Source organism: Nannobrachium achirus (genome assembly GCF_963921795.1).
Source record: "Nannobrachium achirus genome assembly, chromosome: 19".
Taxonomy (NCBI): Eukaryota; Metazoa; Chordata; class Actinopteri; order Myctophiformes; family Myctophidae; genus Nannobrachium; species Nannobrachium achirus.
In genome coordinates this window covers 8,965,003-8,990,597 of record NC_137826.1, presented here as the reverse complement: position 1 = coordinate 8,990,597, position 25,595 = coordinate 8,965,003, and the positions used below count along the sequence as shown (strand labels likewise).

The following is a 25,595-nucleotide window of genomic DNA, read 5'->3' as shown; positions in this document are numbered from 1 at the left end:
ATGAGTGGGTCACGGACCAATTATTGGGTCACTACTCTTATTAAAAACCCCATTACATTTTCCTACATTAAAGGAGCTATAGTCAACCTTTTCATTGTAGGGCCGACACTTTGTTTATATCCTAGTCTATAGACTAGAATGTAAACAAAGTGTCGGTCTGACAATGGCCAAAATGATTATTTTATCATTATTTTACGCTTTTTGTGGTCATTTTGGAATAGAAACACATATATTATGATGCTTATTTTTTTATAAAATATTTTTGAAACATTATTTTTATTTTAGCATCCGTTTCTCACTAAAAAGTTGACTATAGCTCATTTAAAAAGAACAAAAAAAAAAGTGTGTGTGTGTGTATATATTAGGGCTGGGATGCGATTAACATTTTTAATTTAATTAATTACAGGCTCTGTGATTAATTAATCGCAATTAATCGCATTTTAATCGCACATCGATATTTCACCTGAGAAGCATTTCTTTTCAAGTAAAACACATTTTGTTGTACGAGTGAATCGTACCCACTGGGCCAAGCAAAGCGCTCTGATCGGCTAATTCTCCCTTTGTATATATATATATTGTATATATATATGTCACGGTTAGATAGAGAAATGGTTAGATAGAGAAACGGAGCGCTTGTCGTGCGTCGCGGGGCGGAACAAGCGGTCGCTTTGACCCACAACAACGTCGCGTTGGCAGGAATGATAGCGCGCACCCCACGGAGGTTAGGGTTAGGGTTAGGGTTAGGCATAGTTTTACTGAGGTTAGGGTTAGGGTTAGGGTTAGAGTAAGGCATAGTAAGCTAATATGGCTAAACACAGCCGAGCTGGGCTAGTAAATAAACGAAAGAGAGTCGCAAACGAGTGACGTCAGCGCCTGCACTAGTGAATGGCTGACTGGCTGTTGTCGCCATCTGGTGGTGATTGGTGTGTGGTGAACTACAAAACGAGCGCTCTTACCACAGTCTCACTGAGTTACCCAAAATGACTGTAACATATATACATTTCAAAAGATTTCCCCTCCCTAAAAAAAAAAAAAATATTTACCTTCACCAAAGAAATTTGGTGTAGAGGGAAAAATGTTAATTACTGTCCTGTTTCTGTTTCACAGGGAGCGCTATTCTTCGATGCACTTCTTCAGAAGCTGCAAACTGTGTTCCAGTTTAAGCTAGAGGCCTACATGGATGGCGTGGCTATCAGGGCTCGGCCATTACGCAAAACGGTACAACGCTGCTTGTGTGTGTTTGGGTTGGGTAATAGATCGATATTACATTAATATCTTGACAATGAGACTAGATATCGTCTGGGATTTTGGATATTGTAATGTCATAAATAAAAATTATATGGCATAAGTGTCGCCTTTACCGGGTTTTAATCTTAAACCCTATTTTCTACAGTCCAATAAATGTTCTTAAAGCATAAAAATAGCCGATCTATAAGATCCATATGTCCATATTGCCCTAATATGACTTTCACTTTTACACTTGGTGTTTTGTTTTCTATAGGAGATGATCTAGTTAGTTTGTTACTAACATGTAGACAAATTGCTCTAGGAAATGTGCAACGCATCCAGATGTTCCTTTTTAAAAGCTCAAAGGGCTGTCCAGTCTAGTTGTTTATTGTGTTTGTGTTTTTCTAAGGTGAAGTATGCTTTAATCAGTGCTCAGCGGTGTATGATCTGTCTGGGAGACATCGCCCGCTACCGTGAACAGGCCAGTGACTCTGCCAACTACGGCAAGGCCCGCAGGTAGGCTCTGATCCACGCTGTTGTTTGTGATATGATGTGAAACGCATTGGATAGGGCTGTCACAATTATTACATAATCGTCTAATCGCGATTATTTGACATAATCGCGATTATTTTTCATAATCGGCATAATCGTTTCCATGTTGAAAAATGTTCATATATATATTTTTAAAGTTAAAAAATAGTGGAAATAGCAGATCTACAAGCTCACAACGCGTCGCGATGCGACGCGTTGTGAGCTTGTAGATCGGCTGTTTCCACTATCAATGTTCTTTTTGGAGCTGTGTGAAACACAGGCTCCCTATACGTGGCTGTGTGGGTCTGTGTGTGTGTGTGTCTGTCTGTCTGTCTGTGTGTATGTAGCCTGAACTTCCTAAACTTCGGCACGCCACTAGTCCCACAGTTTTACCACCACACACTCGCGCCATATGTCAAATCGACCGGCTTACTCGGGAATCGTGGGCTATTACTTTTCTAAGAGAAAGGTTCTATAGTTTAATTGATATTAATTTATTAGTGAATTAATTTTCCCCATTGACTTAGAATGGGAATCGCAAAAACTCACATTCAATTATTTGTCTCTCGCAAACCACAGGGGCTACAGTTTCAAGACTTGGAGAGGAGGTTCATAATGATTTCAAGGATTAAATAAAAAATAATTGTGTCATTTGGCCTCATGGTGGCGCTATAACACCCCACTTTACGTTTTGGCCTGTAACTCTTGAACCGTAGGTCGGAAAATTAAAAATATTTTTTCCCTGGATTCCTTGGGTCATGACGCATCTCCCCATATAGGCCACGCCCATTTGCACCATGATAGATTTTCCGCCATCTTGAATTTTCTCCAAAACACACTTTTTGCTCCTTTTCCTACATATTTTCTTCAAATGTCACAAAAATCGGTACACATGATCCACACACACACACACACACACACACACACACACACACACACACACACACACACACACACACACACACACACAGCTCCACTTCACACGGGTGTGATTTTTTAAGAATAAAGTTGTCAAATATGTCAGTAATTTCTTTGTATATTTAGGTTATGTGTCATATCTACCTTGTGCAACTTCAAAGCCTAAAAGCCAAACAGAAATGTAATTGTCAACGACAAAAACACAATTAAATTGTTAATCGCAATTATTTGAGTGACAATTAATCGTCATGTAAAATGTCACAGCCTTAGCATTGGATAAACAAACTATACATACTTTGTTTCCAAGGACAGCTACAGTACAGCACTTGAAGGACAACTTTGTTTTTTACAACAAGGTTTTAGACTGTAATTAGAGAAAAGATGAGTGTTCCTGCTTTCATTTACAGCTTTCTTTCATTTTAACCTTTTTTAGTGATTTTGATTTCAGTGGGTGGGGATACTGGACAAGTGGCTAAATATGTCTTTTTAGACACGATAGGCTGGCGATTTCTTTATTACTTTTTACAGTAACACTACTAGCCCCCATAAGTCCCATCTGCCCATGAAAGATTGTGGTGCATCCGCTGCATCGTGGAAATGGGCTTATTGTGTCTATTAATACATATTTAGCCACTTGTATGGACGCTAAAATGATAGAAAGCCGCAAATGAAAATATTGTAACACTCTTCTTTTCTCTAATTACAATCTAAAATATGAACCCTTGTAGAAAAAAAGGCATTAAATAGACGACCCCTTAAAGACTTTACTAATGTCAATGTGTTTGACTCCTTATTCTAAGCTGGTACCTGAAAGCCCAGCAGATTGCCCCGAAAAATGGACGACCCTACAACCAGCTGGCCCTGTTGGCAGTCTACACGGTACGTCAAAAAAATATAAAATAAAATTACACACACACACACACACACACACACACACACACACACACACACACACACACACACACACACACACACACACACACACACACACACACTCTCTCTATCTCTCTCTCTGTAGGGCATAAACCTCAGATCTCCAAGTTTCACATTTGTACGTTTCTTTGCAAAGTAAATCCCTGCTCCGTTGCACAAGACTGGTGAAAATAGCAGATCTACAAGCACACAACGCCTCGCACTGCGAGGCGTTGTGTGCTTGTAGATCTGCTATTTTCACTTTTTTTAATGATAAATACAAAATGAATGGTTTTGGACATACAAGGATTCCACCCGACAACGACAATATATATATGAAAATTGGGGGGAATGAGTGTGATTTTTTTTTCTTTTTTCTTTTGGCTGCAGGACTGATTGGAATCATATTGTAAGATTCATGCCCAAAATAATGAATATAGATCATACTAATAAACGTTCTATCTCTCTCTCTCCTGTGCCCCATCAGAAAAGGAAGCTGGACGCTGTGTATTATTACATGCGCAGCTTGGCAGCCTCCAACCCCATCCTCACGGCGAAGGAGAGTCTGATGAGTCTGTTTGAGGAGGCAAAGCGCAAGGTCAGACATAATAACAGCTGAGTCATTCACCCTTTCTGTCCCCACAACAAGTACCTGGAACTTCAGTGACATAAGCGGTAACGATGCGCTCCTGAGAATGGCCCCTGTTGGCTTCCAATAAGCCTGTTGGTGGTAGGCAACGGAAATTAGGCTGATGAAGGTTAACACTGACGTGGCCAGGAGGTCTACCAGGAAATCTATACTCTGTGTGTGTGTGTGTGTGTGTGTGTGTGTGTGTGTGCGTGTGTGCGTGTGTGTGTGTGAGGTCACGCTAGGATTTTAAACTGGCGGTCACCATGTCCGCAATGATTACGATTTATCGGACATCTGATAAAAATAACGGACGTAATGATTGTACTGCATGAATGACAAGCAGGTGTGTAAAAGGAGCCAATAATAATAGTTAAAGGACCACTTTGTTTTTTTTACAACTAGGGTTTTTTATTTATATTTTAGATTGTAATTAGAGAAAAGAAAAGGTGAGTGTTAAAATGTTTTCATTTACTGCTTTCTATTGTTTTAGCGATTTTAGTATTTTGATTTCAGTGGTTGGGGGTATGCGTACAAGTGGCTAAATATGTATTTTTAGACACAATAAGCCGGCAATTTCTTTGTTACTATTTACACCAGCCCCCATAAGTCACATCTGCCCATGAAAGATTGCGGTGCATCTTAGGAATTGGCTTATTATGTCTAAAAATACATATTTAGCCACTTGCATGCATGCCCCCAACTTGGGGGGACCAAAATCGTTAAAATCACTAAAATGACAGAAAGAAGTAAATGAAAACATTTTAACACTCATCTTTTCTTTTCTCTAATGACTATCTAAAATATGAACCCTTGTTGTAAAAAAAACAAAGTTGTCCTTTAAAGCTTCATCTTGCATGTTGCATTATTTGATCACGCAGGTTGTGTCCATGGCTGTAGGGCTGTCACGATATGACATTTTACATGGCGATTAATTGTCACTCAAATAATTGGCGATTAACGATTTAATTGTGTTTTTGTCGTTGATAATTACATTTCTGTTTGGCTTTTAGGATTTGAAGTTGTACATGGCAGATATGACACATAACCTAAATATACAAAGAAATTACTGACATATTTGACAACTTACTACTTAAAAAATAACTTTGATAGTGGAAATAGCCGATCTACAAGCTCACAACGCGTCGCGATGCGACGCGTTGTGAGCTTGTAGATCTGCTATTTCCACTATTTGTTACTCTTTTTTAAATATATGAACGTTTTTCAACATGGAAACGATTATGACGATTATGAAAAATAATCACGATTATGTCAAATAATCACGATTAGACGATTATGTAATAATTGTGGCAGCCCTACATGGCTGGCTGCATGTGCAATGCTTTCTCAACAAGGTGTTGCATCATTAGTCTTATGGTAGGCTAAAATGGACGGTGGCAGTGTATTCCACATTTTTGGTGGCAGCAGAAGACTCGTAGAGTGAGAATTTCCCCATGGTTGTTCTGGATTTAGGTGGGACCAGATCATGGTTGCTCCCTCTAGTGTTCTTGAGAAGAACAAAAAGGAACCTTATAAGACATGAATGAATACATAGCACAATGGCTTAACAGTTTAAAACAAAGCTTCAGAAGAATAAGTAACCGTAATAATGATTCGAGTGAAGAGAACAGTTATCAAGCAGTTACGGAAAGCAAGAGAGAGAACTCTTCTTTCAGACCCTGTGGATTAGCCTGGTTGCCAGCCTGTTTGCTCCGTTCCGTGATCTGTTTTTCTCTCTCCGCATAACGGTCTCGAAAGCCTCCTATCTCCAAGTGGAGGTGGGACATAGAAGTGGGATTCACACAGCCGTGGCTTCCGATTGGTCTTTGGTGATGTCTGTCAAATACACCAGTGTGTATTGGCTGGCTGATGATACCCTAACCCTACTCTGATTAGTTGGAAGCACACCACGTGGCTTTCCAGCCACTGTGGCTTCCGATTGGTCTGTGGTGCGGGGCGGACAAATACACCAGTGTGTATTGGCTGGCTGATGATGTAGCTACCCTAACCCTACTCTGATTTGTTGGAACAACACCCAATCAGCAACGACCTCGCTACGTCACAACGGACGTTCAGAAATGCGAGTCAACTGAGTAATTTCCAGACTGTGATGCGGAGAGACAAAACAGATCATGGAACGGCGCGAACAGGCTGGGACCAGGCTACCTGTGGATGCCTATTTTCTTAAAAAAAAATTAGGGACTTTAGATTTTGTATAGATAGTACTATGAAATTTAATATAAATATAAATCCGTCCGTGCCTCTTAAAAATAAACCATAAGTGAATGGCGGTGCTCTACAGCCATAGAATTACCAAAACAATGGCAGCCCATGTGTTAAGTATATCGACAATGGCGTATTACATAAATTGCAATTGAAAAAATAAATGTAATTTCATTTTATTTGGCATCCCCCATTTACAATACTACCAGGCGACCTGGCCAACTCGGGAACAATGTAAATAGGGAATGAATGCCCCGCCCTTTAATGCAAACCCCATTATACCTGTTGTCATAGGATCCGTTTTGACCATCTGTTTGCGTGTGTCCATTTATGCCCATATATGGAGAGATATGTCTGTCTACGTCCATTTTCTGACATATATGGAGATCTCTGTAGGACCTGGTTTGACCATCTGTTTGCCTGTGCCCATTTATGCCCATATATGGAGTTTGCGACCTGGCCAACTCGGGAACGATGTAAATAGGGAATGAATGCCCCACCCTTTAATGCAAACCCCATTATGGAGATCTCTGTATCTGTCTGTGTCCCTTTTATGCCCATATACTCTATCTGTGTCCATATTTTATGCCCATATGCCCATATATGGAGATCTCTGTATCTGCCCATATGCCCATATATGGAGATCTCAGTCTGTGTCCCTTTTATGCCCATATATCTGCGTCCATTTTATGCCCATATGCCCATATATGGAGATCTCTGTATCTGCCCATATGCCCATTCTCTGTATCAGTCTGTGTCCCTTTTATGCCCATATACGGAGATATCTGTCATGGAGATCTCAGTCTGTGTCCCTTTTATGCCCATATATCTATCTGTGTCCCTTTTATGCCCATATACGGAGATATATCTGTCTGTGTCCCTTTTATGCCCATATACGGAGATATCTGTCGGGTCGAGGCAAGGCCCCTGTATTGCCCATATATGGAGATCTCTGTATCTGCCCATATATGGAGATCTCAGTCTGTCGGGTCGAGGCTAGGCCCCTGTATCTGCCTGCAGTGATGTCACAATGACTCAGTGCTTGCGCCCGGCACTGCAGTGATGTCACAATGAGTCAGCGCTTGCGCCGATTTTGCGCCGATTTCCGCATAAGGAGATTCCGAACGTTTCGCGCCGGTTAGGGAAAACCGCGCGTCGGGTCGGGTCGAGGCCCGGCACTGCACTCCATGCCGCGGCGGGGAACGCGCGTGCCGAATCTGAAGCCGGTGGGACGAACGGTTCTCGAGATACGCGGATTGACTTCTCGCATTTATAGATAGATTGTTATTTTGACTTTTCTTTGCAAGATTGAAGAACTAGTTGTACTCCCCCCATGCAGGCAGACCAGATGGAGAGGAAGAGGAGACAGGAGTCGGAGGGTGGCTCCAGGGGACCAGCGGTGCGAGGAAGAGGGCGAGGCGAGGACGGGGCCCGCGTGGAGATCTGGATCCGGCCCAGCGGCCCCACGGCAAACCCGTCCTCACACAGAGGAGGCAGCGAGTCCAGCCGGGACTCTGAACAGGACGGGGAGCTGGGCAACCTCAGTGCCAGTGATGTAAGACCCCAACATACACTAGGGCATTCACGAATAGTGATTTTTAGTATTCGAATTATTCGACCTCAAAGTATTTGAATAGTCGAATATTTGACAGGACTGGCCAAACTGTCAAATATTAAGTAAGCAAGAGGCAAACATTGTGAAAATAGCCGATCTACATGCTCACAACGCCTCGCGTTGTGAGCATGTAGATCTGCTATTTTCACAATATTTATCCGCGGAACCGAGTCACATTAAACGTAATACCCACAGTTCCAAGTGCTTGTCAGGGTGGGGGTCCCCAGTTCAAATATGTTTATTTTGGGGGACACGGCCTAAAAAGGTTTGAGAACCCCTGGTATAGAGCATTAATCCACCAGGGGCATTGACAACTCATTCTTATGACTTCCTATCTAGCCAAGCTTTATAAACTATATATATTTTAAAAGAGAAAAAATAAATACAATACAAAGAAATTACTGACATATTTGACAACTTTATACTTAAAAAAGAACATTGATACAAGCTCACAACACATCGCGACGCGTTGTGAGCTTGTAGATCTGCTATTTCCACTACTTTTTGAAAGCGTTTGTAACTATATTAACATTTCTCAACATGGAAACGATTATGACGATTATGCAAAAGAATTGCGATTATCTCAAATAATTGCGATTAGACGATTATGTAATAATTGTGACAGCCCTAGCGACGACCCCTGTTATACATTCAGGGTGGTAGGTCTCACGGTTCTATTGTCTTGAGGTTTATATACCTCCTAATACACTCATAAACGTGCATGCCTGCCCTGGTCCGATCTGCACCAGCCCACTTGGACTTACAGGACACATATAATTACATATATTATAAAGGCACTACACGTGAAAAGTTTTCAAGATCACAGTATTGGAAGAGTGGCCCACGTAACCTTGCGTTAGCAATCACCTCCCCCACAGTATGTTTCTTTTCGTTCTACACTCTCTTTGCTATACAATACCTTCATTTCATCTTTTTATATAGATTTTTTTTTTGCTATTCTATTTCTAAAATGCAGCTCTTTCTAGCTGTCACGTTGCACATCCAATGTTTTAACTTTGCTGTTAAATCGCACAATGCCATATGTTGCGTAATAAATGACTCATCCTCCATCTGAAGAAAGGTCATTGTACTTGCACTTTTCATCTAATTTTTTTTTTGTACAAATCTTATATAAAGAGAATAAGACAAAACTCCACGCACACAGTCTTCAAATGAAAAAAAGTTTTAATGTGGAATCTGTAAAAAAAAAAAAAAAAGATAGCCTGATGAAGGTCTAACTAGACCAGGTCACCTGGTTCTGCCAGACCCGCAATGAAAATCAGAATGCAAGGAAGGGGGGGGGGGGGGGTGGATCAATCTTAGTCTGGCCTCTCTCCTGAGCTTGTAGATGGGCTGAGGAATTTATAGTGTCAGCAGCTCGTCAGCCAACTCAACTCAGCTGGTCCTGTACAGGTGACGGCACTCAAGGCAATCAGCCGAGCAAGGGAAGGGAGGGGCAGATGAGCAGTCAGAGGCAAACACAGGCACACTGAGGAAAAGAGGGACCGACCGACCGACCGACAGACCGACAAAGCCTTTTGTAGGCCGACCCCCTGGGTCTGGCAAAAACGACTGACTGTGTGCGTAGAGTTTTTTCTTATTCAGTTTACTGGACCATTGTTTGGTCTCTTCTCAACGCACCTGTCGCTTTTGTAGATGTGCAAGAGTCTTTCGTTTCATTTTACAAATCTCATACAATTCTATTCAAAGGGCTTTATTGGCATTAGTAAACATATGTTAACTTTGCCAAAGCAAAAGTGGAACAATACAATCAAAACAAAATTATGTACACTCAAATTGTACAAATAACCAAATAGATGACATTGACACTACATTGGATTTGACTACCATATGTCTTAATCGCGCAGCTGCAACGTATGTCGTGTTCTATCATGTTCCTTTAAATAGTGTTGACAGACAGACGTATTGTGTCCTCTTGTGTTTCTTGTTTTTCATGTGCTTGTGCGTAATTTACCAATGATGATTCACATTCTGTTTCTTCCGGCCTTCTTATGTTCCCTTTCAGCTCAATAAGAGGTTCATTCTGAGCTTCCTGTATGGCCACGGAAAGCTCTTCACAAAAGTGGGGTGAGTGTTTGTGTCCTGTCTGTGTGCTGTGCTCATCAGAGAGCATTTCATCTAAAGCAATGGTTCCCTAACATTTGTAGCTCAAGACCCAACATAGACATTTGTTTGGAAACAGTGATTTAATGCTTGACCTCTTTCTTGCTCCTTTCTCCCCTCTCCTCTCTCGTGTGTGTTGTTCCATTCAGTATGGAGTCTTTCCCTGCCGTAGCCGGTCGGATTCTGCAGGAGTTCAGGGCTCTGCTCCAGCACAGCCCCTCCCCTTTGGGCAGCACACGGATGCTTCAGATCATCACTATCAACATGTTCACGATCCACAATGCTCACAGCAGAGGTAACACCAAGACAGTGTTGATTTTGTCGACTAAAACTATGACGAAAAATGTTTGTCGACTGTGTTTTTTTCACTGACGAAAACTAAATAAAAACTAAACAAAAACTAAGCTGTGGCGACTAAAACTAAGACTAAATATATTGACAATTTCGTCAACAAAATAAAAAACTAGACTAAAACGTTAGGGAGGGACTAGTGGAGAAGAGAGTAATTTTATGCTTGGTTGCTCTCAGGTGTTGCGTGCTGAAAATAGCCGATCTACAAGCTCACAACGCGTCGGAGCGCGGCGCGTTGTGAGCTTGTAGATCTGCTATTTTCAGCACACAACGAAGTGTAAAATCAGTCATTGCGATGCCATCAAGGCCTGCCAAAATACATTTTAGTCGACTAAATCAACTTTAGTCGACTAAAATTATACTAGAACTAATATTTTTCAGGTGACTAAATTATGACTAAATCTAAATGATATTTTACAAAAGACTATGACTAAAACTAAATCAAAATTTGCTGTCAAAAACAACACTGCACCAAGACCTCCCTCTGTCCTGCTACCCTTGTTACCCTGCTTGCATGCATGTAAAGCCTGAGTTATACTTTGATGTGCATGTTCCATTTTTTTCTTTTTCTTTTTTTACATTTTTGCAATGTTCCTGTGCATGGAAAAGATTGGGGACCCTTAATCTGATCAATTCGTCATGAGCAGACTTAACCCAAAGCCTCATGCAAATCGGTTCATAACTTTTCCTGCCAACAAACAGAAACATAACCCTGGGGCAATATTGATCATAATAAATGCTTTGTGTGTGTGTGTGTGTGTTTGTCAGCTGGAGAAGGAGACGTGCGCTCTGCCCTTCAAGAACAGAGCACAGCTCTGGGCCTGGCCATGTTTGCACTGCTGGTCCAGCGCTGCACAGAACTCCTCAGAGACACACCTGCAGGTACACAAGTTACAACAAGTTTTGTTCATCAGGTGTTTGTTTTAGCTCCTCCCTTGACATTTCTATAAGAATTTCCTAAACCAGTGGTTCTCAACCGTTTCAGGCCGCGACCCCCTAAAATAATCATCATATTTCAGACAAGTCGTTGCGAGCATGTAGATCGGCTATTTTCACAATGTCTAATATTTGACAATTTGGCCAATGTTTAATGTTTATTAATTTAAGGGGTATTAAAAAGGTCCTTAAATTGTCACTTTAGAAATGTGCAGATATTACACTGACTCTATACACTTAAACGTTATGTTGGTTTGTTTACTGTTGAGTGAGAAAACAATGTTGCACATTAAGTTGACCCACAGGTTGAGAACCACTGTACCAAACTATGTGATTTCCTAGTTTGGTCTCCGATCTCAATCTCCTGCTCCCTGTCTCTCAGAGGCCATTCCACTGGAGAATGGGGAGAAAGAGGAGGAGCTAGAGGGCATGGTGAGAGTCTCTGCGTTCCCATTGGACCTGAGAGAGTTGCTGCCCAGCATCAAGGTGTGGTCTGATTGGATGTTGGGACATCCTGAGTTGTGGAACCCACCGCCATGCCGTATCAGGTGAGTACATGGAACGCGCTCGCGCACACACACGTCCAAGGTCAAGCACGCACGCACGCGCGCGCACACACACACACACACACACACACACACACACACACACACACACACACACACACACACACACACACACACACACACACACACACACACACACACACACACACACACACACACACACACACAGTACCTTATTCAGACCCAGCTAAAGGTAATACATATTTAAAGGCCCCATTAAATCCAAATCAATGTTCATGTTTATCACATAATGTTTGTCTTGGGCTGAATTTCACCTACAGTATAAGCCAGTATCAATGACAAGGACAAACAAGTTGGTTAGTTGTAATGTTTTTTAGACTTAGTCTTTTTCTGAAAAACAAAACAGAAATGCACAGGCGCATATATAGAACCAATCTTATTTTAAATCCTGTGTATGCGGGGCTCGTGTAGTCCGTGTGCCTAGTGTACCCGGTGTCATTTATATCAATTGGATCTTTACAAACTCTTTCCAAACTCGCAACATACACACGTGTTATCTTGGATTATCATTAAGAAAAACTAAACAAGTCTGTTTGAAATTTGAACTAGGCTTGAGGTTGAACCATGCTTTTTCTCTGTCAGCAAGATGGCATAAATGTAGCAAGAATCAGCTGCTCAAATGGTCTGTGAATCCCTGCTGAGCCTGACACGACACAAACAGCACACACCCCTGCACAGCAACATCCGGAGCACTGATTTAACATGAATTTTAGGCCTAGAATTATTTAATGCTTTAACTATTGAAAAATAGCAGATATACAAGCTCACAGAGCGGCACCGAGTGCCACGCTGCGAGCTTGTAGATCTGCTATTTTTGAAAAAATCGTGAAAAGTCTTTGAATATATCTTTTTAAAAGCGAACATTGGAACTCAAATATTTGCTTCTGGGTGGTCCCTGGAACAACATATTTTGAGATGGGGGGTCCGCGGCCAAATGCATGTAATTTTGGGAGTCCTTGACATGAAAAAGTTTGAAAACCACTGATTTAGAAGAAGGATAAACATATAGAATCGGGTCAAACATATTCAAAGACTTGCACAAATGTTCACAAAGTTTAAAAACTAGCAGATCTACAAGCTTGCAGCGCGGCACTCGCTGTAAGCTTGTATATCTGCTATTTTGTAATAGTTAAAGCATAAAATAATGGTTAAAGTGGTTCAAATCTGGAGGGGTGTGGTTGAACCAGCAACTGGCAAAGACGTGTTTGGAAGAGCTCCCGTCAGACCTCTTTTAAAAGTATTATTTTATGGTGCATTTACCCTCACTATCGGTGAAAATCAACCTATAACGTGTTCTATAACTGCTTGTGGACAATTTGAGTTCTGAACGGTGCTTTCGTGGCCAATAGGTTTAAACGACAACTTTAGTTTTTTACAACAAGGGTTTATATTTTAGATAGTAATTAAAGAACATAAAAGATGAGTGTTAAATTGATTTAATTAACTTCTTCTATTGTTTTAGAGATTCTTATTTCAGTGGTTGGGGGCATGTGTACAAGTGGCTAAATGTGTCATTTTACACAGAATAAGCCCATTCCCAAGATACAACGCAACCTTTCATGGTTGGATGTGACTGTAACTTGGCTAGAAGTGTTACTGTAAATGGCAATAAAGAAACTGCTGGCTTATTGTGTCTAAAAATACATATTTAGACATTTGTACACATGCCCCCATACGTACGCATGCCCCACATTTTAGCACGGTAAATGCGATAAAACAATAGAACGAAGCAAATGAAAACATTTTAACACTCACTTTTCTTTTCTCTAATGAACCCTTGTTGTAAAAAAACAAAGTTGTCCTTTAATCCCGGCAAATACAGATACACGGCAACAAGTCCTAAGCACGGGCCGGAGGCATCCCCGATGCAGAGTATTACTAATTACCTTGAACCTTCACTCTTGCCGGGAGGACGAATTGAAAATGGACGCCGCTGCTTTATAAGCCGTCATTCTATCTGAGCTGAGAGCGGGCATTTCCTCTTGTTCTCAAATCAGAACTACAGGGTGTGTTTGCAGTCGAATCGATTGTCTCAGAAATGAGCTGCAGTAGGTTAAATCTGAAATTGCAAACAACACGGCAGTAGTTGGGTAGGGGTCTGACGGATACAGCCTTGCTGGTCACTTCAACGTTCCCCATTACCAACACACCTTGTGTTGTTTTGTTTTTTTCTGTAGTAAGGAGTAGCTGTCACCGTCATTTAGGTGACTAGAGCTGTTTTTTTTGGGGGGGGGATTTTTATTTTATTTTATTTTCCAGACCTGTACAGTTGTTTATTTTAATAATTTCCATCCGTGAGTCCTATACTATGAATGTTCCATTATTGTCTATTCCTTAATTTATTTATTACGGGTCTGATGGGTAGGGGTGGGGGGCTCTGTGTATTGTATGTTTTTAGGTTTTGTGTAAAATGGAAAAATCAAAAAAAAACACCTTGATCAAAAGTGGTTCAAATCTATAGTGACACAGATTCGCGTTCATGCCTAAATGGATTTAACATGAATTTAGTTGAATTTAGTTTAATAACACTGTTGTTCTTGCTGTGTTGCCCGCCTCCAGCAGCAACCCTGACGTTTGGCAGTGCCTGGCCGACCTGTGCAATGTGTTGGCGCACGTCGACCACGGGGAGGCGCCGTTGTACAAAGCGGACGCGGAGGACGAGGGGGACGAGGAGCTGAGCCTGCTGCTCCTGGAGGAGGACCGGCTGTTGGCCGGCTTTGTCCCGCTGCTGGCTGCTCCACTGGAGCCCTGCTTCGTAGACAGACACACTGACACAGTGAGTGAGGTGGTTACTGTCATTGACAGACACACTGACACAGTGAGTGAGGTGGTTACTGTCATAGACAGACATACTGACACAGTGAGAGGTGGTTACTGTCATAGACAGACATACTGACACAGTGAGTGAGGTGGTTACTGTCATAGACAGACACACTGACACAGTGAGTGAGGTGGTTACTGTCATAGACAGACACACTGACACAGTGAGTGAGAGGTGGTTACTGTCATAGACAGACACACTGACACAGTGAGTGAGAGGTGGTTACTGTCATAGACAGACACACTGACACAGTGAGTGAGGTGGTTACTGTCATAGACAGACACACTGACACAGTGAGTGAGGTGGTTACTGTCATAGACAGACACACTGACACAGTGAGTGAGAGGTGGTTACTGTCATAGACTGACACAGTGAGTGAGAGGTGGTTACTGTCATAGACAGACACACTGACACAGTGAGTGAGAGCTGGTTACTGTCGTAGACAGACATACTGACACAGTGAGTGAGGTGGTTACTGTCATAGACAGACACACTGACACAGTGAGTGAGAGGTGGTTACTGTCATAGACAGACACACTGACACAGTGAGTGAGAGCTGGTTACTGTCGTAGACAGACATACTGACACAGTGAGTGAGGTGGTTACTGTCATAGACAGACACACTGACACAGTGAGTGAGAGGTGGTTACTGTCATAGACAGACATACTGACACAGTGAGTGAGGTGGTTACTGTCATAGACAGACACACTGACACAGTGAGTGAGAGGTGGTTACTGTCATAGACAGACACACTGACACAGTGAGTGAGAGGTGGTTACTGTCATAGACAGACACACTGACACAGTGAGTGAGGTGGTTACTGTCATAGACAGACACACTGACACAGTGAGTGAGGTGGTTACTGTACAGGAGTGTATTGACCTATAGCAGGGGTTCCCAAACCTTTTTGTCTCAGGGCACTCCATGAATATCTTTTTTTTTTTTAATCCGAGGCACCCCTACATAATATCATTTTCACTCCCAGCACCTTATATTTATAGCATATCGTCGTTGTCGGGTAGAAACCTTGTACTGTATGTCCAACACTGTTCGTTTTGTATTTATCATCTATAAAATGTACTAAACTAGTGAAAACAGCAGATCTACAAGCACACAACGCCTCGCATCGCGAGGCGTTGTGTGCTTGTAGATCGGCTGTTTTCACTAGTTTTGTGCGACAGTCTTGTATGATGAAGCAGGGCTTTGCTTTACCAAAAGACGTACACATTTGAAACTTGGAGATACGAGGTTTCTGCCCGACAGTGACGATATTTTAGTGATTATGTTGCGAGGAAAACTTTGAGATAATAGCCATTTTGGTTAGAACTGACTGAAAATAACTTTGTACTAAATGATACTAAATATATTTTTTCAAGTGTCCAAATAAATTCCAAATATTATCAAATTATCTCGTGGCACCCCTGGATTCCGTCACGGCACCCCAGGGTGCCCAGTCACCCACTTTGAAAACCCCTGCTGTACAGGAGTGTATTGACCTATAGGAGCCCTCTTCATAGAAACACACACTGACACAGTGAGTGAGGTGGTTACTGTACAGGAGTGTATTGACCTATAGGAGCCCTCTTCATAGAAACACACACTGACACAGTGAGTGAGGTGGTTACTGTACAGGAGTGTATTGACCTATTGGAGCCCTTGATAATATAAACAAACTAGTCCTGTGCCCGGGGGGTGTGCACATTATCTATTCTAAGGGATTGAATGTAGGAGTCTCAGAAGTAATGTTGAAGTGCCCATTGGGAAGATCTTTATGCCCATATATGGTGTTCCATGGTGGATTTCCCGTTGGGCAGATCTTTATGCCCATACTTGGTGTTCTGTGTCCGGGCCAGTCTGTGATGTCAGTACTATGATGTCAGAGGTGCATGCAAAGACAGACGGTTACCATGGCGGCGAAACCGTGTTATCAGTGATGTCAGCGTGCAGATGGTCAGACGGACGTACAGACATTCGCTAAATTAATAGTTATTATAGATGGATTTTTATTAAAAAGAAAAAAGAGAACAAAAAACTGACTTATAACTTAAAGGTGATACACCATGAAAATTCACTTTTCCTATTTTAAAACCTTTTTTTGGTGTCCCACTAGCACCTTCTATCCTCACAAAGTCCCATTTCTGACCGTTGTGTCTTTCTCTGGTTTTGAGAAGGCGAAGGTTAAAAGTATCCCACGGGTTCTCAAAACAGGCTATCCAGATTTGCTGCCGATTGTGACGTCATCATCGGCCGTTTTTTTTTTTTTTTTTTTTTTTTTTTTTTTTTCAAAAAGAGTTTGGGGGGTGGCGCAGTTCAGGCCAAAGGTGGTACTGCAGCTGAAAATGCTCTGAGAGCCATTCAAAATGAGAGAGGCTCTCTATTCAGGAGTGGTAATTTAGCCTCAAACCTTTTGAAAAACGTTTTTGGGACATAAACAATATGACATAAATACTTTTTAAATGCATGGTGTATCACCTTTAAAGGCTTCTCAATACTTGCTAACCAACCAAAATCTGGCTGCTGCTGAGTGCAATTAGTAATATGATAAAAAATAAACTACCATCAGACAAACATAAAGCAACTTTCTCCCTCTGTGTGTGTGTGTGTGTGTGTGTGTGTGTGTGTGTGTGCGTCCGTCCGTCCCGTTTGTTACCAGATAATCTCCGGCAAAGTTTGCAGGATTGGTCAGTTTTGAATAAAATGCCTGAATCATGAATGCAGTGTGCGATTTTGGTGAAATTGTGCATGCACATTCCCAATAGGCGGAGGAATAAATGCCACTTAAAAAAAATCAAATCAGCCTCTATGGTGGCCCTATAACAGCCCAATTTGTGTGTTTACCTATAACTCTGATCAGTGTACAACTTTGTATGTGCACTCCCTAGAGGCCAAGGAAAAACCTTTGCCCTGCTTTTTTCATATCTGCTTTTTATAGCGCCACCAGGAGGCCGACTTATGTAAAACACATTTTTTCCTATTATTCCTTTAGATTTTATTCAAAGATCATGCAAATCAGTACACAGTATATTTATAGTCATGTGATCAAGACGGATCTGTCCAATATTTCATATTTCATATTCAACTGGCTAACATTAACTTCCAAAGTTTGCAGGATTGGTCCATTTTGAACAAAATGACTTAAATCATGAACGCAGCTTGTGATTAGAGAAATTCTGCACGCACATTCCCACTAGGCCAAGGAACAAATTACACTCTTTTCATATTGGCCTGTTATAGCGCCACCACCAAGTCGACTTTTGCCAAACACATTTTTGGATCAAAATGCCTCAAATCATGCATGCTGTGTCACCGTTAAAGGCTAAAGAAGACATGGCACCCTTTTCACATTTAGCGCCACCAGGAGGCCACAATAACTACCTGACCTGGTAGAGACGCGTTATTGGAAATGACACCCGGGCTCCAGACGGAGCCGCTCGATTGTCCAGGACACTGCAAGCGGCGCGAAGGCCAGCGGACCTTGGTCCTGCTCTTCGCCCCGAGCGCCGCAGGCGCGAGTGGCCGCGAAGAGCGGGCCAGGGCCGCGCGGCCGGCGGAGCGCCGCGCGAGTTACGAAGCCGTGGTGAATGCAATCGTTATATTCGTTATAATCGCCCACGATAAACGCCCTGTCCAAGCGGACTACAATTGAGCGCTCCCTAGCTCCGCTTCAGCCAATCAAAAGCTTCGGTGGGCGGGGTTTCCCTGGAGCCCGGGTGTCCTTTCCAATAACGCGGTAGAGACATGTGCTCGGAAGAGCACTGCTTCTAGTTCACCACTGATTTTTGCGATTGACCAATCAGAATCAAGCATTCAACCAAGCCGTGTAATAAGCAGGGGCATAGTTCTGCCGATTTAAAATGACTCCATTACGGAAGTAAAACTTCCTATGATTGGCCGCTAGTTGCGCTGTTTCCCCCCCCCCCCGTCCGATCGCAAAAAGAATTGTTCTCCATTGGATCCCATTAATTTTCCCCTTTCGTGTTCTAACCTTAATTAACATTTTCATGAATACTTTATGGTTCCTATCGCTAGTTAAAAATTGCCTTTCAATCACCATCATATGCGTTTTGTCGAAATTTGGTCCAATTTATTTTAAAATAAATGATAAAGTTGTGGGGGGCGTGGCCAACTAAACTGATACCAGCCGGCTGTGTTCTTCTTCGTTTGCTGTATTTCGGGAGGCTCCGACCACATTCTCCCATGTATCCCTGTGATTGCACGTGACCGTTGGCAGCCAATAGCATCCTTTGGTGCCTTTACAATCTATGATGGCAACACCCATGCCAAGGACCCGTATTGTGGCATTTGCGCTGCATAGAAACCAATGGCTTCGCTTTGTCCATATCTTTTATACAGTCTATGGTGGAGACCTGTGCTCGGAAGAGCACTGTTTCTAGTTCACCACTGATTTCAGCGATTGACCAATCAGAATCAAGCATTCAACCAAGCCGTGTAATAAGCTGATGTAAAGACTCCTCCTCTTCCCCCCAGGCTATAGCAGCAGACTGTAAGAGAGTGACGGTGCTCAAGTACTTCCTGGAGGCCTTGTGTGGACAGGAAGAGCCACTGCTGGCCTTCAAAGGAGGCAAATACGTCTCCATGGCAACCTCTCCTCCCACTCCGACGGACGGAAGACAGAGGCAGGATTCTCAGACGGAGAGAGAGGTGAGACTGACGTCCTTCCCCACCCCCCCTTAATAAGCTTAATTGAGCCCTACGCCTTGGAACCGAGCGGAAATCGACAAACGCAAAGGTGGCCTTTTATCCTATTAAGACCTGACGCTGATTCGACAAATACCTTCCGACAGTTTTCTGAAAAAAGTAGGTTAATATATCTGTGGTGCTCAAACCTTTTCCATGTCAAGCACCCCCCAAAGGTTTATGTACTGGATTTGGCCACGAAAATATTTGTGTTACAGGGACCCCCAGAAGCAAAGATTTTAGTAAAATAATGTTCGCTTTAAAGGGGAAGACCACCCATTTTCAATATTGAACTATGTCATTAATATACCTTTTTTTTTATTTCCACACAACTCCTCTAAGGTATATTATATATTTCTCAGAACGTAAGCAAGGTTACGTAACCTCAACCTCACGCGCCATTTCATTCATTATGTCTGTCTGCAGAGCGATGACGTCATCGTGGAGGCGGAGTCGTCGGCGTCGGAGGGCGAGATGGACGTGGAGGAGGAGGGCGACGGGAAGGACGACATCAGAGAGCTGAGGGCTCGCCGCCACGTCCTCGCCAGCAGACTGGCACAGCAGCAGAGGCGCGAGGATAAGATCCAGGTATCGGTTCCACGCTTGCTTTTCCATCTCCCTTAAGCCCCTATCATAGTAGGCACCGCGGTGATAAGCTATCCACCGCGGTGTAGTCTTTTTAAGTCATAAAACTACAACATTGCGTCATTACTTGCGGTGAAGAGCTATCCACCGCGAACCCCGACACCTCTCTGTTTTTACTATCAGACAGATCGGCCCATCACCCCGTTCACTGATTGGTCGATATAGGACTTCAGACTTGGGCCTGTCACAATTATTACATAATCGTTTAATCGCAATTATTTGACATAATTGCAATTATTTGACATAATTGCAATTATTTTGTCATAATCGTCATAATCCTTTCCATGTTGAAAAAATGTCTCATATTTTCAAACATTTTCAAAAATAGTGGAAATAGCAGATCTACAAGCTCGCATCGCGATGCGTTGTGTGCTTGTAGATCGGCTATTTCCACTATCAATGTTCTTTGCTTTTTTTAAGTACAAATTGGGAAATATGTCAGTAATTTCTTTGTATATTTAGGTTACGTGTCATATCTGCCATGTGCAACTTAAAGCCTAAAAGCCAAACAGAAATGTAATTATCAAAGACAAAACACAATCAAATCGTTGAAATTGCAATTATTTGAGTGACAATTAATCGTCGTGTAAAATGTCATAATTGTGACAGCCCTAGTTAGACCTGGTCAAGACATGGCCAAAGTATATAAAGTATATAAAAAAGACAATAGACAAAAACAAGCAACAATAACAACACACACAGTTTGATTTACAGCTTTTATGCGTGCATGCGTGTTTTCCCAGGCGGTGTTGCAGGCCGGCGGTCAGTTGGAGCTGGAGGTGCGTCCTCTCTTCCTGGTTCCAGACACCAACGGATTCATAGATCACCTGGATGGACTGAAGAAGCTCCTCCAGTCTGGCATATATATCCTGGTGGTGCCGCTCATAGGTGAGACTGAGAGAGGGGTATGATGCATATCGTCGTTGTTGGGTGGAAACCTCGTATCTCCAAGTTTCACATTTTTACGTTCTTTCGCAAAGTAAAGCCCTGCTTCATCGTACAAGGCAGTCACACAAAAGTAGTGAAAACAGCAGATCTACAAGGACGCACCGCGAGGCGTTGTGTGCTTGTAGATCGGCTGTTTTCACTAGTTTAAATCGTTTTTAAAATGATAAATGCAAAAGCAACGGTTTTGGACATACAAGGTTTCCACCCGACAACGACGATATATATCCTGGTGGTGCCGCTCATAGGTGAGACTGAGAGAGGGATATGATGGGATGTGCACGTGAGGTTTTTTGTCAACTGTTCTTCTGAAGAGAGGGTAGAAAAGATTGACCAATAATAGACAGATAGAGAAATATGAAGAGCAAAATTAGAAGCATACAATCTCCCCATCAAGTGTAATATCACTGTAATATCTTGTCCAATCGCTGTTTAAAAAAAGTGGAAAAAGAACAAATAATATCACCTGGATAACTAAGTACATTTACTCAAGTACTGTACAAATTCTGGGGCAAATATTGTACTGTTAAGCTCTGTACAGACCGGCGAATTAGCGAAAGCGACGTGAATAAGCGAACCAAAAAAGCTAAGTATTCGCGATTTGCCTTTTTCCATATACACCAAAAAGCGACGCGAATATGCGTCTAATATTCGCTTAATTCGCCAAAAAACGAGGGGGTGATATCTGCCTGTAGCCACAGGAGAAAGGAGAAGAAAGGAGAGAGAGGAGAACGGACGGGGAAAACAAATAAAACTATGGAAACTACATCCTCAAGTGATGATGACCTGGCCGTGGTTGTTAGCCTATTAAATAATAAAAAAAGAAAAAGAAGAATAGAAGTCTTCCCTGGCGCACACAACCCATCACATCACAGAAGAGACAACACGCGTTCACCGTTCCCCCTCCACTCTGTTCCCCCACAGACAGGCAGCTCGCAGCAGTGTAAAGTAACTAAAAGTACATTTACTTGAGTAGCCTGTACTTGTAGGTATTTGTACTTGAGTCCAATTCCCAGTACTTTCCTTCTACTCCACTACATTTCGGATCCTATTGTATTTAATACCCAGCGATTTATTTACATTACTTTTTGCAGATATAAATTAACAATAAAACATACATAAACCATGCTTTTACCAGTAGACATTCGAGTACTTTTTCCAAGCAGCCACACAGACGAGAGACACGGAAAAGAAACACTGTTCCCCTCGGCCTCAAGGCAAAGGGAAGGTCCCTCGACCATGCTCTCTCTCTCTCTCTTTAAGTAGGATAGAGTGAGCTTGATTTAATACAGAGAGAGAGAGGAGTTCACCAGCGAATGTTCGCTAAATTCGACACAAGGGCGAATAAAAAACAGAAGTCTTTTTGCTTTTTCTAAATTCGCGTTTGGTGTGGACGCTTCCATTGACTTTATATTATAAGGTTTAAAAAAAAAAAAGTGAATTATACGCTAATTCGCTATTCGCCAATTTGCCGGCGGTGTGTACGGACCTTTACTCTTCTACTACATTGTTTTAACTACTTCAGCCTTAAAGGACAACTTTAGTTTTTTACAACAAGGGTTCATATTTTAGATTGTAATTAAAGAATATAAAAGATGAGTGTTCAAATAATTTCATTTACTTTCTATTGTTTTAGAGATTCTTATTTCAGTGGTTGGGGCCATGCGTACAAGTGGCTAAATATGTCATTTTACACAGAATAAGCCCATTCCCAAGATACAACGCAACCTTTCATGGTTGGATGTGACTTATGGGGGCTAGAAGTGTTACTGTAAATAACAATAAAGAAACTGCTGGCTTATTGTGTCTAAAAAGACATATTTAGCCATATTTAGCCACTTGCGTATTTACCCCATGCGTACACATGCCCACATTTTAGCACGGTAAACGTGATAAAACAATAGAACGAAGCAAATGAAAACATTTTAACACTCACTTTTTCTTTTCTCTAATTACAATCTAAAATATGAACCCTTGTTGTAAAAAAAACAAAGTTGTCCTTTAAATACGTACATTTCGGCCATTTGAAAATAGCCGATCTACAAGCTCACTATGTGTCGCATTGCGATGCATTGTGAGCTTGTAGATCTACTATTTTCAAGAGATTTTTTTCTTGATAAAAAAAAATGTGCATAATGCATAATGAGTAGTGAGTACTTTCCACTTTTGGTAATTTTAAGTACATTCTCATACAAATACTTTTACGCAAGAAATGTTGAATTCCGGACTTTTACTTTTTTTACTTGTGACTATTTCTACATTGCAGTTTTGATTGATTGATTGATTGATTGATTGAAGACTTAGAGGTTTGCATAGAAAAGGTTTCATGACGGTACAGTTCACTGGTACACGGTCAACTAAAAGGAGATCCTAGAAAAGACTAAGTTATTTCCATAGGAAAAGTAAAAAAAAAAATGTGAGTACCGTACATTTCCCCATCACCGACCTGGAGTCCTGACTTGTCTCTCCCTTTGGGCCAGTGATCACCGAGTTGGACGGCTTGGCCAAGGGCCAGGAGCACATCATCATGGGCGGAGGCCGCGGGAACCCCAACGTGAGCGTGTCCCACGTGCGGGCCGTGCAGGAGAAGGCCCGCCTGGCCGTGGTGTTCCTGGAGCAAGGCTTTGAGGCGCGGGAGCCCTGCCTCCGAGCCCTGACCAGCCGGGGCAACCAGCTGGACTCCATCGCCTTCCGCAGCGAAGACACCTCCGGCCAACAGGTGAGAGAGCAGTGGTGTAAACTAAAGCAGGGGTTCCCAAACTTTTTTGTCTCGGGTCACCCCATGAATATTTTTTTAATCCGAGGCACCCCTACATTATAATTTTCACCTTTGCAACAGGGAAGATTTCTTTTTGTCAGTGGTTCTCAAACTTTTTCATGAGAAGAAGAATGATATTTATTTGGCCACGGACGCCCATCTCCAAATATTTAGTTCCAGGGACCACCCAGAAGCAAAATTTGAGTTACAGTCGTTCGCTTTAAAAATACATGTTTTCAAAGATTTTCACACATTTTCACGAAAACGCTGCGAGCTTGTATATCTGCTATTTTTCAACAGTTAAAGCATTCAATAATCCTAGGCCTAGGCTAAATAGGTTAAGAAGAATAAGAGGAGGCAGTGGTGAGGTTGAGATGAAGCGAGGACTGAAAGCTGGAGTAGCAGGACCTCTAGGGGCAGCTCGAGGGACTACAGTCTTAAGCATAAATGTTTATCTGCAGCACAATTGATGGGTTTGAACGTTTGAAACAGCAGAGTCAGTGCTGCCAGACTAAAAGATGGCCATAATGAAAAGGGACAACCCACCACAAGAACACTGGCCTTCATTGCATTTTATATCAGCACTTTAATAGTGGTCTCACTCTCTGGCTCTGTCCCCTATCCCAGAAGAATGCTAAATCATTTTTGCTGGATAGTTATGGCTGTCATTAGTCAAACTTTACTTTTTCAACAAAATATTGCACCTAAACCAGTAACACACCATCCACGGCAACGTTTTTTTTTTTTTTTTTTTTTACTAAATAGGTAAAAAAATTTACTAAATTGATTAACAATTTTGCTGCCATTTTAAACATAGCTGTAGTAAGCAGCTGCCAAATTGTCCTTACCTTTTAACGTGGGCACGCGCACGCATCGTGAACAATCTGTGCGCGACTCATCTAGTAGACGTGTAGACTCGGTGACAGCTTTCGAATAAAAAAAACCCCATTGAAATAGACATATCCGTTGCCACGCTGTATCCCTGCTTATCCGCCAGTGTTTACAAAAAACATTGAAAAAAGCCAGCTGTGCGCTATGGTAACACGTGGACACGTTCGCGCACAAAACGCACGATATGTGCGGGGATCATAATCCAGGCGTGTAGAGACTGGATCAAAGTTTCCAAACGCCAAAATCGGATTTAAAAACGAGCTTTCCATTGCCGAGTAGCTTCCTCTTCTTACTATGTAAACCAATGGAGGCGGGACTATGGCCCAGGCTCAGACCGGATACGGAAAGCTAGATCCGGTCCAGACCGGAAATATGGCAGGATACAGTTAGGGGGTGGGCCTAAGACTCCGAAGCGGCCATATACAGCGATCATACTTTTAATTGTTTCATAATGATTAAAGCTAATTACATTTCCGGGAACGACGGGCATCGCAGAGAGGTACAGCGGGAAATCAACGGTTTCGACGGGGATCGCAGAGTATGAGTTAACCACTTAAGCCTTATTTATACATTGTCTACAACATTTACATTTATTGGACCATTTATGCTACTGTATTCAAAAAAGACGCTACTCCTCTCTTCCTCAGGGAAACAACGATGATGTGATCCTGTCCTCCTGTCTCCACTACTGCAAAGACAAGGCCAAGGACTTCATGCCAGAACAGAGAAGTATGAAACCGTTATATTATCATCCACTTGAACTCATGCTCACGCATATACTGTG

General features: G+C 42.2%; 1 protein-coding gene across 3 annotated transcripts in view; it reads left to right on the top strand.

Moving 5' to 3' along the window:
• smg6 (SMG6 nonsense mediated mRNA decay factor) overlaps nt 1-25,595 on the top strand; it is a 33,757-nt gene that overhangs the window by 4,124 nt on the left and 4,038 nt on the right. Inside the window, exons 3-17 of one of the 3 annotated variants that reach the window (XM_080749790.1) lie at nt 1,108-1,218; nt 1,643-1,743; nt 3,477-3,555; nt 4,076-4,186; nt 7,779-7,994; nt 10,081-10,142; nt 10,328-10,473; nt 11,298-11,411; nt 11,848-12,013; nt 14,612-14,828; nt 19,363-19,536; nt 19,999-20,160; nt 20,961-21,105; nt 23,643-23,881; nt 25,459-25,540. In XM_080749790.1, the coding sequence (XP_080605916.1) occupies nt 1,108-1,218; nt 1,643-1,743; nt 3,477-3,555; nt 4,076-4,186; nt 7,779-7,994; nt 10,081-10,142; nt 10,328-10,473; nt 11,298-11,411; nt 11,848-12,013; nt 14,612-14,828; nt 19,363-19,536; nt 19,999-20,160; nt 20,961-21,105; nt 23,643-23,881; nt 25,459-25,540 (2,125 nt within the window). Of the gene's footprint in view, nt 1-1,107; nt 1,219-1,636; nt 1,744-3,476; nt 3,556-4,075; nt 4,187-7,778; nt 7,995-10,080; nt 10,143-10,327; nt 10,474-11,297; nt 11,412-11,847; nt 12,014-14,611; nt 14,829-19,362; nt 19,537-19,998; nt 20,161-20,960; nt 21,106-23,642; nt 23,882-25,458; nt 25,541-25,595 lie in introns of all 3 variants that reach the window. The other 2 variants (XM_080749789.1, XM_080749788.1) reach the window with 2 other exon arrangements.